This window comes from Danio rerio, chromosome 19 (assembly GCF_052040795.2).
Source record: "Danio rerio strain M-AB ecotype USA chromosome 19, GRCz13ab, whole genome shotgun sequence".
NCBI classification, from domain to species: domain Eukaryota; kingdom Metazoa; phylum Chordata; class Actinopteri; order Cypriniformes; family Danionidae; genus Danio; species Danio rerio.
This window is the reverse complement of record NC_141039.2, coordinates 12,456,561-12,475,000: the sequence shown is the minus strand read 5'-3', so window position 1 is coordinate 12,475,000 and position 18,440 is coordinate 12,456,561. Positions and strand designations below refer to the sequence as shown.

The following is an 18,440-nucleotide window of genomic DNA, read 5'->3' as shown; positions in this document are numbered from 1 at the left end:
GATTTTTGAGATTTTCCATGCTGTCAGATTAGAGTTGAATTTTATTCTGATACAGGTTTTTTGATGGCCAATGCTGATATCTTATGCCAGGTATGCACTACTTCTCAAAATCATCAGATTGCTGTTCTTAACTAATTGCACAAATATCTGGGGTAGTTATGTTTAAATAGACAACAAACATAGAGTTTAAGTCAAAAATGGCTTGCCATATTTTGAGAAAAATAATGCTTTAAAATTATTTATTGGAAAACTATAAGTCTGATAAACCTTAAAGATATAGCAACAAAATCTAACGCATCTAAATACAGCTTTTGGCCAAATTTGGGGCTTGTATAATTTTTTTATATGCTCGGTTTAAAAAAAATTTATATTTAACATTTTTTATTAAAAAAACAATAAGTCTTATAGGCATGAGGAGATATAGCAACAATCTTGAATGTAGAAAGCACATTTTGACCACATTTGGGCCTTGTGGCATGAACGGCCTAGGAGGAGATACGTTTGTTTTCAAGGACAGAGTAGCATAACAGTATGTTGGCTTTCTCAAGATCTATTTAAACATCTTGTTAATGAAACTTGTTGTTGAAAAATAGGCAAAGAACTGCAAAGTCCAGAGCTGTAGACTTACTTCTTGCACTGGTTTCACTTGTGCGCCTTACTTTTTTCTTTGATCACATCGCATTTATGGTTTAAACCAGAACATTGGCACACTAACATGTGTCTGTTCTTCAAACTCCATCACTAAGATGTTGTTTTATTTCATTTTTTGCCCTCAAATAGCTGTTGCAACCTCAGAATCTTATAAGTTGCACCATTGAGAATATACCATAATTGAGTGACCAAATTGGTCACACTATAGAACCCTGAAGTCAATATTAAGACAGGCTGTAGTTTTTCAAGATTTTTTAATTTTTAATTTTATTATTATTATTTTTTATTAATTAATTTGAGTTTTTTTGCAATAAAAAGTGACAGATTTTGTGGTGATAATTCCCATACATTTTTGAAAAAAATATATATAAATATAAAAAATATCTTATTTACCATAATAGGTAGCTTATTATGTTACCTGTGTAATCTGACACAACAACACAGTTCATAAAAATAAAGCTTCTTTATTTTGGTCTCTTGTCAAAACAAGATCTAAAACAGATCTAAAACGGTAGCAATTAAGCCAAAAGACAGTTGTATAACTCTTATTTTATCCACAATCGTACTTTTTCTCTTTCAGATTTCATAACCTAATCTTATCTTATCTTTACATTTAATTCACATGTAAATAACTCGCACTTCATCCGCGTCAGCTTACTGCACAGGCTGCAAAACCCCCTGTGAGGGCGCAGGTGAGACGTCATTTTTTAAAAGACACTCAAACATTACTTGTGCGGCGTATGCAACGTCTACAAGTCATATAAAACAATTAATTGAACAGTGAAATAAATATAATTTGATCATATGGTTTAGAATTGGATGTAATATGAGATTATTTACATTTTTTTGCATATTATTTGCATTTAAGTAAGAATTTTGCTGATCGCAAAAATTTTCGACTTTTTGTTGGTTTTGCGTTGGATTCAGCAATCGCAAATTAGGGAAAACAAGAGGGTCTTTTTAAGAATTCTTCAAATAAAAGTTATGATTTGGTTGTTTGTTAGCAAGACCAACCACTTGCTTGTTCATGTTTGTACGTGCTGCTTATGTATGAGAATGTACCTGCAGGTATGCAATTTTGCCATTTTAGCTTGATACCAGAAGTATAAGCAAAGTATTATAGAAAAGTATTATAGTAATTAATGTGTTTTTTTTATTAAATATATTTGCCCAAACAAAATGTATGTTTTTCTTTGTCAAAAATAGCCCTCTTGTCTTCCGAATGCAAGTAACTCATATATTGTTTCATGAACTTTTGTAAATAATGCTTTGTTTTCGATTTGTAACAGTAATGTGCAATTTGAAATCTGGAAGGCCTGCAATGTTAAGCCTGAATCATATAATCTTAAATAAACAATGGCAATGCTAATTTTAACTAATTGTAATTTGATAAATATATCTATTTGTTGTGTTGTTTTTTGTTTTGTTTGGTTTTACCACTAACTTGAATTTGGGCCACTTCAATAAACATGCATTTATTTTATTTTGTTAGTTTTTTGAAAGAAAAAAAATCTATGCTTTCAACAAAATCACTGAAACCAATCTTTAACTCGTTCCTGGATGTTTATTGTCAGTTTGAGATGGCATAATGTAAGTGTAATGATTAAAAATTCTCAATTTAGTTCTGACTGTAATGTAAAAAAGACATAACTTGCTCTCTAAAACAGTCACAGTGGGTTTAGATCATTCATCCAGCTGTTTGGAAGTCTTCGCCGGCCAAGTTTTTCTTTCGGGAGGGTGTTCTTCTTGAAATGAATGTCCTGCACTAGGTTTAGTGGTGTCCGTCTTGAGTTGTGGAACGCTGAGGGCCGTTTAGGAGGAAATCATAAAATGCAGGCCTGAACAACCCAAACCCAGAAGCCACAGTCTCAGACCACAGCTGCTTTATATTGCCCGTGGAAAGGTGTGGGCTTGAGCTTGTTTTAGCTGAGGTTACACACATGTGGGATGAATCTGTCGAGCTGGACTGCTTTGCAATATATTTAAAGGGCTTAGAAAAAATGTGAACCATCAATTTAAAGCTACTGTTATTGATTGAGGAGATTTCTTTGCAGGATTTGAGCTATTATTTATGTCCATGGAGCAAGTTGCATGTCAGATGTTTAACTTTTAAATCGTTTAAATCAGCCAGTCTTTGTTTTTTTGCAAGTAAGCTGCTCATTGTGTCTTGAATCATATCAGAAATCTTGGTTTTGTTTTTTTGCTGCTCTTAAATGTGCACATAAAACTTGTTTTGAACCCTGCAGGCCTTGATTTTGTTGCTGCACGATTGAATAGAAACCTGAGTCTATGTGCTCGCTCATCACGAGTTTTGGCCCTCATGCTGTTTGCATATCTGCTTTTAAAAAAGGCTCACAGTTCTCTGGAAACCACTCATTCGTGTAGATCTAATTGAGGTTTCTGCAGTTTCTTGTGTTTTGTCTTGTACATACTGCTATCGGTTTAGGGACTTTGTTTTAGCACTGTGTTTGTAGTCCAAAGGGCTGAAAAATGATTAGTTTTCTTCTGTTGAAGTTAAAGGTATTGTTGGGTTTTTGGATGGCTTTCGGCAATAAATGTCGTGGCAGTTTTTTTGTTACCAAATATAGCAAATCGGTTAGTTAGTTAGTTAGTTAGTTAGATACTAGTGAAGAGAAAGCATCAACATGAGTTAATTTGCTTTAGATTTGTTTATTTATAAGCAAGATACAAGAAAGAATGGAAATTGTTCATGTTGAAGGGATTGTTTATCCAAAACATTTACTCTCCCTCCACTTGTTCAAAACTTGTTTGACTTTATATCTTCTGTTGAACACGCATTTTGTAAACCCGACTGACAAAGTATTTTTTTTTTTTGTCTTTGTAAAATAAAAACATTTGTTTTCTCAACTAACAAAACTAAATTAAATTGTCAAAATTCTAGTTAAATAATAATAATAATAATAATAGTTATTATAATACAAATAAAACTAGTAGTTTTATAGGTTTTTAGACAAACTAAGGGTGCTTTTACACCTAGACTTTTGTTTTGGAACCTGGTGCATTTCCCCAGTTAGCATGGTTCGTTTGGCATATGTGACTCTAGCAATCACGCTCTGATCCATGACAAAACAATTGGTCCGAGATGGCCTGAGCGAGGTGCTCTCACAGTGGATATGTAATAATCGTATATGGCTATATGAAAGAGAATTATGAGTAGGGCGGGATGTCTTTTCTAGCAGTAAATGTGTGTTTCATGTCGAATACGCAAGTGAAAGCATGCTGAACTATTAGCAAAAGCTGTTTACCGGTTAGGAAAATTGACCAAACTGCAATCTTGGTTTACTGTACCTATAATTTCTCTCCATATTGTAAAGCCTATAATGCATAACACTAGCCAACAGTTGTATATGAGAAAGTCTTACCTATGATTTGGTGACAATGTCTGTGGATGTCACCATTCATAATTTAAGTGTAACTTTTTGCTTATGTATTATTGCCTTTTGTCATAAATTTAAATATGGACGTATGACAGAAAAATAAACAGTGGAGCTCTGACCAATGTGAGGAGAATTTACTCACACGTGACTTGTTTTAATAATTTTAGTCGATTTAGAAACTTTGCTATGTGAAACCTAACTGCACCCAGAACAAAGTGCAACATTGTAACAATTTTATTCCCTGTTTCGAACCAAAACAATCGATCTACAGGTGTCAAAACACCCTAAGACTTTGTGATTTTTTTTTAATTATTTTTGGAAACGTAAGCATTAACAAATTTTCTGGCTCTTCACATTTCCAATGTCCATACAAACTTGTAAAATGCTCATTAAAAGTGACAGCACGAGCAAAAACAATTAGAACAAATTTACTAAATGTTAAAAGTGCTTTCTATTGATGTTCACATGTCGCTTTTTAGTACTTGTCAAGTCATTAATACTTGTAAAAATCATCAAAAATTTACACATTGCGAATTAAAACATGTATCACGAGAAGTTTAACACCCCAACTGATTAGATTTGTCACATATCTGAATTGATTTTCAACAGGCTTAGTTAATCATGACATCTCTAATAAATGAAAATACAGATTTATTCTCTACCACTGGGTAGCACATATGAAAACCAGCATTACGGCGGTGGTTTTGGAACAAATCAATTACAATCCTGTATTGTTGCATTGTAGTTATGTGACCTGTCTTTTTATTGTTAGGTGGAGCAATCCAAGGTGCTGATTAAAGAGGGTGGAGTTCAGCTGCTGCTCACCATCGTGGACACACCAGGCTTCGGAGATGCCGTGGATAACAGTAACTGGTTAGTGTGATATTATTTTCTGCATCTCACCTGTCATGGGTTGATAGCTTTCAGTGCTCATATAGATTTCCTCATTTGCCATGTTAATAAATGTATGACTTGATTAAAAGTATCAGGGTGTCCACAGGGCCTTAAAAAGTTGATAAGTCAATTTAGAAAATGTATGCTAAATTTTGCCTGAGTTTAATCTGCGACAAATTGGGATGCTGTGTAGTTTATGAAATCAATCACATCCTGCTAAATTTGACATCACACTGCTTTGTTTACTGCAGTAACCAGGAAAGCACTGCTATTCCTTCTTTATTAAGATTTTTATTAAGTAACTGAATAACATTTTAGTTTAGGATTAGTTTCTTACAATCAGTATGTAATAGGGACGCAACAATACTGTTAGCCCACGGTTCAATACATATCTCGGTTTTTTAACACAGTGTTCTGTTCTGTTCTCATGGCTTGACACATGTTTTTTTCTATAGGCAATAGGAACAGTAAGAGGTTAAGGAGAAAAAAAATAAATTTTGATTATTTATTGCAATATTAATTTTGTTTTACTTAAAAGCTAAAAAAAAAACAACACTAGTTCCTAGTGTATTGTATAAAAAAAAAAATGAACACTGAAATCTCACAGCTGCTGGTAGCCCATGTACAAACTGGGGAACACATAAAATCCTACACTTTGAAAATAAACATACATGTGAAGTTAATAAAGAAAAATCGGCCATTTCAAATAAACATATTTGTACTAAACATAAATAAACCATCTTAATTATCTCGGTGCTGAAAAAATGCAAGATTGTAGTCTGTAACGCCGATCGAGTGCTTTTATAAAATGACAAAGGCCCACATCTCCAATCACTGAAAACGGCTGCAAATCTTTAGCAATAAACACCCGCACTGCCTTTGTTATTTTTATGTGTCTCTCTGAACCAGTTGGGTATGTCTGCTTGAAAGATTCAGCGAGGGATTGTTGCTATTTGGAGGACTTTATTACCTTCTCTACTATTCTGCCTTCAGACAGTGATATTGCTGGGTGATGGAGCTGCAGATGTGCAGTCATGGTTATACGTGTAAAACAATGCTTGCACACAGATTTTTTTGTTCACCATTTTTTCTTTTGTTGGCATTATACTTACCGGCAAAACTGAAATATCCTCACACCGCAGATTTAAAAGTCGCTGGCGCTTTCTTGTTCTGTTGCGTCACTTCGCCGGCACTTCCTTGTACTGTTGCCTCAGCCTCACTTTACCGTCACTCGCCATGTTAAAGTGTAGAATGATGGTCAAGCGCCCCCTAACTTTAGAGCATAGTGATTAGATTGGATATTACACGGTCAATACGGGGAGATATAAAACGCACATAAATTATGTAAACACAAAACCGAGAAAACCGCAATTCACAAGCGTGTATTGAACCGTAGGGGTCGTATCGTACAGTTGAATATTATATTGAGAACCATGGCATCCCTAGTATGTAAATATAATGTGAGTTAAAATGTTGCCAATGTTACTGGTTGAAACCTAAAGTGCCGATGAATGTATGAATAAGGACATATTAAGATTAAAAGATTTGTATGAAGACAATATATTAATGTCATTTAAGCAATTTAATGTAATTGTAGCTAAATTAAATTTACCTCAAAAACACTTTTTATAATATTTACAACTAAGAACCCAACTCTTACAGAACAAGATTATTCCATCAAAGGATGAATTACACAATTATATAACACATTAAGAGAAAATCATAAAGAAAACTCTGAAAATAAAAGACTAGCATGGATTCAAGATACAACAATGGATATCCCAGTAGAGGACTGGAATATAATTTTTTTTGAATGCACAAAAAAAAAACATTGAATTCCCGATTGAGACTGCTACAACAAATTGAGTTATGAGAACCCGTATTACTCCTGTATGATTAAATAAGTTTAACCCTAATATCCCTGATCTTTGTTTTAAATGTAATAAGATACAAGGCACATTTTTTATTTGTGTGTGGGAGTGTGAGGAGGTACAGAGTTCTTGGTTGGAGTTGACTCAATATATTTCACAATTTATTTTCATTGCAATTCCTTTAAGTCCTGGATTATGTATATTGAATATGTATGAAGACAGTTGTGCTTTGTCTGCTAAAGAAAGAAAATTGATTGATTTATGCGTAAAAGTCTATAAGTTGTATTGCTTTATGTTGGAAAAATGTTAATAGCCCCTCCATTGGACTTTGGTTGAGAAACCTGATAACATGTTTGGCTCTTGAAAAGCTCACGTACAGTTGAAGTCAAAATTATTAGCCCCCCTTTGAATTTTTTTTCTATTTTAAATGTTCCGCAAATGATGTTTAACAGAGCAAAGAAATTTTCACAGTATGTCTGATAATTTTTTTTTCTTCTGAGAAAGTCTTATTTGTTTTATTCCGGCTTGAATAAAAGCAGTGTTATATTTTTTAAAAAACATTTTAAGGTCAAAATTAGTAGCTCCTTTAAGCTCTATATTTTTTCGATAGTCTACAGAACAAATCATCGTTATACAATAACTTGCCTAATTACCCTAACCTGCCTAGTTAACCTAATTAACCTAGTTAAGCCTTTAAATGTCACTTTAAGCTGTATAGAAGTGTCTTGAAAAATATCTAGTCAAATTTTATTTACTGTCATTATGGCAAATATAAGATAGATCAGTTATTAGAAATGAGTTATTAAAACTATGATGTTTAGAAATCTTTTCTTTGTTAAACAGAAATTGGAAAAAATAAACAGTGGGTGAATAATTCAGGGGTCTAATAATTCTGGCTTTAAATGTATATAATAAGGCAAAAAATCCTCCAAATTTTGTGATATCTGGGAAGTGTTTTTGGACTTGGAAGTTGCGGAATCTGAATTGATGCTTGTCTAGATTTTATTTTTTGTTTATTTTAGTATAATTTTGTTTATTAAGAATTATTATTTAATTTAAAATTTTCCCTAAACCTGTCTGAGGTAAGTTTTGGGTATTGGGGTTTGATTTATTGTAAAACCTAGAAAAAAAAAAGTAATAGAGACATACAAAAGTGGCGATGAGGTCTTAAAATATATGGAAAGAGCCTTGAAAAAGTATTGAATTTCACTCACTGATTTGATTTCAGTATATACCCTGAACATGAATAATTTGCTTGTGTTGCATCTGTAGTTTGTCAACTCTGAATATCTCTTATTATTCTGTAGCTGGCAGCCTGTCATCGATCACATCGACAGCAAATTTGAGGATTACCTTAACGCGGAGTCACGTGTCAATAGACGGCAGATGCCTGACAGTCGAGTGCACTGCTGTCTGTACTTCATCGCCCCCTCTGGTCATGGGTAAGCACTCAGTTTCAAGCATTAAAGGAGAACTATTATGCAAAAATCACTTTTTTAAGGGTTTTAAACAGTTGTGTGGCAACAGTGTGTGAATATAGTCTCCCTCTAACGGCTCGTACACACCGGGTTGCTTTTCGTTTGCGTTTATCGTCAGTGTTTTTAGAGTCGTTTTTCCGGATTCAAACCCAATCGATTTTCACTGGCTATTGTGGAAAAGAGCTTGCAAAATCACCCCTTGACGTTAGATGGCGCTACACAAATTTAAGTTTCTGACACCCGCTTGTAACACAGAAGAAGACAGAAAGTTGACACGCTTGTTGTTAAAGTTACTTGCAATTCAAAGCATAGATGGTTCAAGTAGCAGCTTCAGCTCTAGCGATGAAGAAATTATTATTGTTCTCCAGAGCAATAAGCAGCTCCACGTTCATACCGCCTCTGGGCATTTTCTTTATTGTGCGCTCGCATTGAAAGTTTTGTGCTTTAGCGCCTGCAAGTGCTGTTTACTGTAACTTCAGCTGCTTCATGCATGTGAACAAAAGTGCCAATCTGATTGGTGGAGAAGGTTTTAAAGTGGTGTGTCAAAAAAAAAAAAAAAAAAAAAAACGAGCATGAGGCGTTTCTTAAAAAAAGAGACTTTTACGCCTGGCTTTTTGCATGCTGGTGTGCACATACATTGGCGCCCTTTATTTAGTCGTGAGGTGCTAAACGTCGATGGAAAACGGGAGCAAAAAAGCATCCCGGTGTGCACAGGCCTTAAGGGTCAAACTAATTTGTTACAATCACACTTGATAAAAACTGCTGTAACACTTTTATTGATGTTCTCCTTTCTACGGCCAATCAGAGGGAGAATACACTGCAAATTAGTGATAAATTAGTCTCCCTCATTAGCATAAACAGTCCTTTGTGAGAAGCAGCCAAATTCAATCTCATTTGAATTTAAAGTGGCAGTCACCAAGATGGCACAATTTAGATCACAGCCTAAAAGCATCAGTTTCAAAGACCTATAAAACATTATTATTTGTGTGGTATTTCGGGCTAAAACTTCACATACACACTCTGGGAACATCAGAGATTTATTTTAAATCTTGTAAAAAAGGAGCATAATAGGTCCCCTTTAAATGAACATGCACTCTCTGTATTGACTTTTTTTTTTTTTTTTTTTTTTGCTGTGGAGGGAAGTGAGCTCTCAAGTGATGCCAAGTACATTAGGAGTTTTTGCACCGTCAGTGGTTTTGTCAAATGATTTGTATTGTTGCAAGTTAAATCTAATACTCACCAAGTGGTCTAAAAAACATTATGTGACGTAAAACAGATCCAGTGAATCCTTTTTCATGTGTTTGAGTTGGTTAATATCTTTCTTTTTATCTCTCTCCATCATTGTTTTTTTTTCTCTCTATGGCTCATGATCTGAGTGCTTTTGTATGCATATTCAGAAAATCATAAAACACTGAGAAGCCTAACTGTGTTCGTTAGGCAAGCAACTCTGTTACTGTTGGCCATACTTGAGGTTGTAGAATTAAACAAAGCCCTGGCTTGCTTGATTATATTGTGTTTTATTTGGTCTTTTCTGTGGTTTTGTATTTGGTTTGGTTTGATAAGTTTAGTTGTTCAGTTTGTGTTTGTTATTTTTAGCTTGTTTATAATTTTACATGTGGTTTCATTAGTGTTGATACGCACCATTCACATGGGGCTTCAACGTCAGCGCTTGACAGAGGGCATGTCTGAAGTTGGGGCTGACAAAATCGTCATAGCAGCGTTAGCCAATGAAATTAGTCAGCAATTGGCCACAGTCTGAGCTGGTGTATTTGCATACAGTGATCTGATTGGCTGACGCTTCCGTCGCCGCTTGAAAAGTTGAGCAAGTTCCAACTTTTGCAGCGAGCAATGCCTCTGAAGCGGCACAGATGGATCCACAATGCAGTTCGGCAACGCCTGACGTCACTCATTCAAAGTGAATGGGAAGCGTTGATGCTGACGCCTTGTCTGAATGGGGCATTAGTTAGAATAGTTTTTTTGTTGTATTTTTTGGGTTGTGGGTAAGATTTGTTTTTAGTTTGGTTGTTTTGTTTGTTTCTGTTTTGTTTGTTGTTGTTTCAATATGAAAGAGGGAGATGAGCTTGGTGTAGAGATCAAAACGCATATTAATATTTCGTGTTCAATCACTTGGTTCTGGTGATGTGCGAAATTCAGATGGAGCGCCGAAAGTAAAAAACTGAATGGGAGACACGGAGGAAAGTTAATATTTTTTGCGATTTATACCTTTTTTTAAAAGGAGATATAAATAGAAAATAATCACATATGTTGGGCATGATTCTTACATAATGAAGAGGGCCAAGTTTTTTACTGAACTAAAATATATTTGCCTGTCATCGAGGCAGTAGATACTATATAAGCTATTACGTTACATGAAAATATACTATAGTAAATACTATAGTAATGGAAGAATACTATAGATAATTACTTGAAATAAACTGTTGTAGTAATTATATATTGCTGCTAAGGTACAACACAACTGTAGTAAAAAATGAACACATTATTCAGCTGGCTTCAGTTTTCTCCGCTATAACTATACACCATTACAATACAGCAGAGTTTACATTAACGTTACACTATTTATTAGTTTATCAGTTTACTATGCTACAGTATTCTGTAGTATTCATTAACAGAGTTGTACACATTATACACTTTACTTTGTGATTCAAAAATATGTTTATTATAAATAACTATTGATTTTTCCCATGCGGATATCTTCCAAACATCACAAAATAACAGATGAAAGCATACAAAAGTGTAGACGCATAGTCTACATTATGATTGATTTATTTTTGCCAGGGGGAAAAGTGCTAAACAATAACAACCGACTAGTTTTGGTGCAAGGGTTGCATTTTATTGTTTTTTGTTTGGTTGATGATCTCACATTAGTGATACTTTTGTATGTTTCACCAAAACGATAGAAAATACATGGATTATTGCTAAACATTCTCCTGGATGGTGGTGGTGTTTGTATCTGATTTTTATATAACACATTACCACATTTATACACAAACCTAGGCCAGTGTATAATCTTTATTGGTGTTGTCAAATGAATTATCGCACTCAAAATAGCTTGTACACATAGATGTTTAAAAACTTTGGCTGATTTAAACAATTATAAACAACATAAAACAGAACCATTTTGAGGTACTGATAGCGATTCCTATGTAGAAGAATCACTTCCTGCCTTCCATCTGAATTTCGTGCAACATCAGTGACGTCATGTGGAAACCAACCATAGCCACATACTACAAAAAATAAATAAATAAAATCTCCTTACAGTCTTGTTTTTGTTTGGGTTGATTTGGTTTATTTGGCGTTTTGCGTGTTTGTTTGTTTTGTTTTTGATTAGAAATGAGCCAAATCAAGACATCAAAATATTAAGGAAAAATAATCATGTTAATCATGTTTATCAAACATGATAATAATCAAAGTAATCATGTTTATCTATCCCTGTACATATATTCATATATTGTAACATATACACTTGTAATCATGTTCATCTATCCCTGTACATATATTCATATATTGTAACATATACACTTGTAATCATGTTCATCTATCTGCACACTACTGATTATTAATAGCAACCTGCACATATATTCATATATTGTAAATCTGTTCATAGCTTATCCAACCTGTATATAATGTTCATAGTACATCCATCCCATCTGTAAATATCACCATAGATTTCTATAACTGCACTTTATAACGTATTCCTGTATCCTGCACTTGCTGCTATTGCACTGCTGGTTAGACCTAAACTGCATTTCGTTGCATTGTACTTGTACATGTGTAATGACAATAAAGTTGAATCTAATCTAAAAAAAAAATAAAAAATGCTGTTGAACTTCTTTGAAATGAAAGATCGTAAACCACATTGAAATGCATTTGGACGTTTAGGGACAGATTTACTAACAGCTTATATCTTATAGCTTATGTCTTTTTTGGTGCTCAAACAGTACTGTCAAGATTTACTAAACACTCGCAATGAAGAATTAGCACTTCACTTTTGGAGTGCCCTTACAAAGTTGTAAAATGCTGATTGAATGTGAGAGATAGAGCAAGCAAGGGGAAAAAAGCTGAGAACAAAAGTAAAAAATCAGCACTGAAAATGCGAATGCGTTTCTTTGTCAGACAAATTATGTTGGAGGAGATAATTTAAAGCAATCATGCAATAGGATTTACTAACATTTGTGCTGCTCAGATAACTGGCATTTGCATCATTATTTAATCCCTAAAACTGCATGCCTCACGTTTTGTGCCTGAGTTTTGTGGAGTGTTCCCTAAATTGTTTTTTTGTTTAGTTTGTTTAGTGTTTCTTTTTTGTTTAGTGGTTCTTCTGTTTCTTTTCAAAATACAGTTGAAGTCAAAATTATTAGCCCGCCTGATTTATTAGTCCCCTGTTATTTTTTTCCCCAATTTCTGCTTAACATAGAGAAGTTTTTTTAGCACATTTATAAACATAATAGTTTTAATAACTTATTTCTAATAACTGATTTATTTTGTATTTGCCATGATGACAGTAAATAATATTTGACTAGGTATTTTTAAGACACTTCTATACAGCTTAAAGGGACATTTAAAAGCTTAACTAGGTTAATTAGGTTAACTTGGCTGGTTAGGGTAATTAGGCAAGTTATTGTATAACGATGGTTTGTTCTGTAGACTATCGAAAAAAATATAACGCTTAAAGGGGCTAATAATTTTGCCCTTAAAATGTGTTTTTAAAAATATAAAACTGCTTTTATTCTAGCCAAAATAAAACAAATAAGACTTTCTCCAGAAGAAAAAATATTATTAGACATACTGTGAAAATTTCCTTGTTCTGTTTAACATCATTTGCGAAATATTTAAAAAAAAAAAAAAAGAAAAGAAATTCAAAGGGGGGCTTATAATTCTGACTTCATCTGTACATTAAAAAAACCCTTTCACCTGCTGGTGTTTGTGCATATGTATATTTATATATGCGTGTAATAGCTAAAGTTGTGAAAGCCACTGACCCGGGTGAAAAAGCTCATGTGCATTTCCTGCCATGTATTTATTGCTTTACTTGCAGCACATGTAGCTCATCTCGTAGTAAAACCACAAGTTCAGCCAAGCTGCCAAACAGCAGTCTGAATATGATACCTCACTATGGAAGGACAGTGGAGGCCTGTGCGTCTGTTTTTATACTTGTTCTCTGTGTTTAGTTTGAAATAGTAAACCATCATATTCTCTCTCTCTCCTCTCTCTCTCTCTCTCTCTCTCTCTCTCTCATTCTCTATCATCCTTTCTCTCCTCTCTTTCTCTCTCTCTCTCTCTCTCTCTCTCAGACTGAAACCACTGGATATTGAGTTCATGAAACGGTTACATGAAAAAGTGAATATCATCCCGCTCATCGCAAAAGCAGACACACTGACTCCAGAGGAGTGCCAACAGTTCAAGAAGCAGGTGAGAGTCATCTAATGCCAAGTACCATACATGTATACTTTAGGTTTTCACTGCATCTGAAGTGCCTTTACAACAAGGGTTGTTGCCCAAGAAATATTGTAAATAAGAGTTGACCATCCTTTCCACTACTCAGTCCTGAATAGCTAGCATATTGAGGAAAGGTTTAGAAACCTAGACGTCAGGGTAAAGTGATGTAAAAATGGTAGACAACAGTGTCATTAACCACCCAAATAAAATCGAATTGATTACAAAACAGCTTAGTTAATCCCAGTTCAAATGACTTGATTTTGATTGTTGGTTCCGACAGTCAATGTGTCAGATGATGCAATTTTGTCTAGAATCTTGAAATCTTGACATATCAACGTGTACACATGTGATGTCTACAGTCATCAAGAAGCCCCATAGATTATAAATGTGTATTATAAATGTGTAATTGTCTGATTTGTTGGTTTACATGGTAGTATACATAGTTTGCATAATTCTAGTACTGATTCCAGTAATACACAAGACTGCAGAAGTGCATTTAGCTATCAATCTTTTTTATTCTGTCACGGTAGTTCTATGATGACACTTCATACAAGCGTACTATTACCACAACTCAAAGCTTTCTTCCATTTCATGGAAGCAGTCCTCTGTTCATTTTGTCATTTTAAAAGTTGTGCACATAAGAGATTATGTGCTACTATTGGTCAGCATCACTCATGTGATGAAAAAAAAAATGAAGCATGAAGCATTATAAATTGTTGCATACATGGTATCGGTTGTGCTCAATGTCACATGAACATGCTCCCTGGGTGTAAGTGGATAAAATAATAATGATATATGGGTGGGGGGTGAAATAAAACAGCGAACACCTTAACTCCTATAAGCTGGCCTCTAATAGAGGCTGCTAATATACTTTCAGGTAACATCCTCATAACTAACCATACTGACTTAAACTCCTACTGAACTATAATGGAATAACATTATCACAAACTGCAATTCTCTTACTGACAGAGAGTAAACGTAAAGACCAGTAAAAAAAAGCATGTATCTATATATTATTACTGTCAATCAATTTCATTTTCGTTTCTTTTTTTTTAAGATGTCGATCGACAAAGTCAATGAAAGGAAATCAGATTAAGTCCAAAAACAGAAATAGCTCCAAAAGTTGATGGTTAACTCACCAAGCACTCATGCTCGTACTGAGTTTTAATTTCAGTGGCCTTAGCTCGTCCATTTTCTTGAGTAGCTCCATTTTAAGTACTCTTATTTCCCGGAGGACGAGCTCTTGGTTGGTTTCCATACTGCGTTCCCCTTTCACGTGTTCCGCCATCTTATCGATTTTGCTGCGCGTGTCAGGCATAGTCAATTAAGCTTGATAAAGTCCAGAAAACAGGAAAATAATAAACTATAAATCACCTTTAAACAGACTCTGCTGCGTTTGTGGTTAAAAAAAATATGTGCAGTTCAGTATGGAGATCAGTCAAACACGTCTTCACATGTTGCCGACCAAACCGGAAGCCCAATGACACATGAAATAAAGTGATTTGAATTTTATTTGTCATTTACGAATCCCCACAAAACCCTTTCATCAAGCAAATCATGCTGGATTCCAATTTTTTTTTTAATTTTAACAGTGCTTAATGATAATAATGTAGCTCTCAAATGCTCTGCACCCAAATGCTGGAGGCTTGTCTGCTCTGCTTCACTGCTAGTGGTGCTTACCCCACTCACAGGAAAGCATCCATCTTTCAACTTTCAAATACAACCTTAATGCACTGTAAAAAGTGCTGGGTGCCACACAACTCCTTCATGTTGTCCCAACACAAATAGATTATGTTAATGTGATTGTATTTACAAATTTAAGGTGTAGTAGGTGATCTGCCACAATGCTAGCCTGCATAAATCTCTGAAACGCCATCCCTCCCCTGCCGTCCAAAACAACGCCTCCGGAAAACACAAGCGCATGTATCTTAGTGAAGATGACAGCAGAACCCTCTCTCATGTGTTGAGCTAAAGCTTGGCCGGCGTCGTTCAGGAATTACACTCATTATTACACTTATTTCTAAGCTATACTTACATGCTACTTCTGACCAAATATTCAGAGTAGCGGTTAACACCATAGGGAGCGCGTCGCAGGTTGTCATTGTTTAAAAATGAACCAATATGAAATATAAAACCATCCTAAGCTCAGTAATGTAGGCTAGGCAGAATAGCGCTATTTACTGATGTTCTGTTGTCAAACTAAATAAAATCTACATTATCAATGCTGTAAAAAGCCCTTATGAAACTGAAAATAGTCACATCAGTCTTACACCAGAAGATTTCAGTGTCTGAACAGCACTTCTGTGCCTATAACCCATTCTTAACAGCCCAGTCTACATCAGCTCTGCGTGACAAAAATAGTTTCAAAACATAACATTACCTATCTGAGAGAAATACTTTAACCATGGTGCCGTCCTTCCTCCAGCATGCGAAAGTAACTCCAATATTGATTCAGGATTTTAAAAAAGTTTCGATCCAGCATGTTTTTACCGCTCGCGCTCTCTCTATCACTCTCGTGAACCTGCAGGCATGTGTATGCCCAAATGGCAGAGCTGCGTACAAACAGCTGCGCAGTAGCTCAAATTTGCATTTGCTGACGAACAGTTTGAGCTCCGTATCAGAATTATGGGAGATGTCAGCCTGACATTTTAATTGGACAAACATTTTTTAGTCTTATGCCTTACCCAGAATATAAAAATACATTTAGATCTCTTACTTTAATCAGTACCATTGGAATGTGAAGAGACTTTCAACCAGCACAACAAAACATGCTTCTGAAGACAATCACCTACTTCACTTTTCAGTGGATTGAACATAAAACAATTAAGTTGTCCAAAAACAGCTCAAGAATTGTATTGATTCAGCACATTTTAAGTAAGTAGTTTAAAGAAGCAGTATAAACAAATGTTTTGAGTGTGGGTGCTACTGATGCAACTTCTAGCAACAAAAGCTTATTTAGCTTTATAAAACACGCATCATTGCTTCAGTGAGTGGAAACACTCTCGACTTTAAGGCGAGCACAGTTCATGGTTGCTAAGCAATGACAGATACCACCAAAAAACATTTAAAAACGAAGTAGCTATACAGCTTGCATTTGAATGGTTTTTAGACGTGAATTGAGAACACCATGTTTTTAAATAGCATACATTCTGAAAGCAAGCAAAATGTAGACTGTAGAAACTAATGATGACAGCATCTAAAGGAGGGGCCACACTCCATTGTATCATCAAGCTACTGTTGTAGCCACACCCAGATAATCCTGAACACATAATTGGTGCCAAAATATTGAGCATTTTAACTCCAAAACTAGGTACTGCATTCTTCGGAGTCTCTGTAATGTTCAATAATACTTTTGAAACATTTATAATTGTGTTCAGAAACAATTCTCTTTATCCAGACTTTAAAAAATCTACATTAAAGTCAAACATTCCTGTGGAAATATACTGTATATGACTGTGTAATTAATTATTATATTACTACAGTATTCAGTATGACTGGCAACAGTAAACAAACTTTTTTTTAAAAATAAGAGTCTGTATAAAATTTAGTTTCTTATATGTGTTTTTGTTTTCATGTATTTTTGTTTTAAATAACAATTAATCCCGAACTCCTAAAAAATACATCTAAAGAAATCTAATCTCAAAGGGAACCTGCAATGCTGCTACAGATTTTTGCAAAACATTATCTGTAACACTTTATTTTTTTATTTAATGGATTTTCTAAAATTAACAAACAATGAACAATGCATTCATTACTGTATTTGTTCATGTTTGCTAATGTTCAATAATGAAAATACAGTTGCTCATTGTTAATTCATGCATTAACTAATGTTAATAATCATGAATTTAGTTAATGTTAATAATGCATTAGTAAATGTTGAACTATGGTAGCAATGCTGTATTTAAGTATACATTAACTATTGAAGCCTTATTGTAAAATGTGACCACAATATCTGGCATGTCCCACCTGAGATGCAGTAATATGCTTTTTAAACAGCTGACTTGGTTTTAAAGCAGAGCCCTTTATTATTTTATAGCGGCAAATAGAAGCTTGTTTTACATTGCATAATTCCTATGGTAAACTTGTTGCTGTTATACAATATATTCACGAACATGCTGTCAGCCTCCTCTCAGTTTGATATCGACTAACCTCTTCTTAGAAACACAAAGGTTGTGGCTTCATAAAAGCATTTCCAGTGTTCAGTTGAACATCTGCAGAACAGCTGAAGTGACTGGCGTGTGTGTCACAGTGTTGCAAACAGCGGCTGCAGTGAGAACCCTTCACAACGCAAGAGATAAATCTGTCCACACCTGCTTTTTGCTGACTCCTCTGAGAGCGAGTACAATCCCAAACTTGTGACACTGAGAGCCTCCAGAGCCTGCTGGGAGATTTCTTTTTCCTTTTTTTCTTTTTTATTTATTTTTTTTTTACCACTCAGTGCCAATTTTAGTCTTTATTTTTCATTCTGTCCTTTTTTCCAGATAATGAGAGAGATCCAGGAACATAAGATCAAAATCTATGAGTTCCCAGAAACTGATGACGAGGAGGAGAGCAAGCTAGTGAAGAAGATCAAGGTTTGTGTCTTCAAATGCTACATTACATAATACATACAGTTGAAGTCAGAATTATTAGCCTCCCTGAATTATTAGGCCCCATTTATTTTTTTTCCCTAATTTCCGTTTAACGGAGGG

General features: G+C 34.7%; 1 protein-coding gene across 4 annotated transcripts in view; it reads left to right on the top strand.

The window, feature by feature from the left end:
• Positions 1-18,440, top strand: part of septin7a (septin 7a) — a 94,373-nt gene that overhangs the window by 54,479 nt on the left and 21,454 nt on the right. For all 4 annotated transcript variants that reach the window (XM_087294149.1, XM_087294148.1, NM_001442031.1 and 1 more), the window contains exons 4-7: positions 4,822-4,922; positions 8,122-8,256; positions 13,605-13,722; positions 18,231-18,323. In XM_087294149.1, coding sequence (XP_087150275.1) covers positions 4,822-4,922; positions 8,122-8,256; positions 13,605-13,722; positions 18,231-18,323 — 447 coding nt within the window. The remainder of the gene's footprint in view (positions 1-4,821; positions 4,923-8,121; positions 8,257-13,604; positions 13,723-18,230; positions 18,324-18,440) is intronic.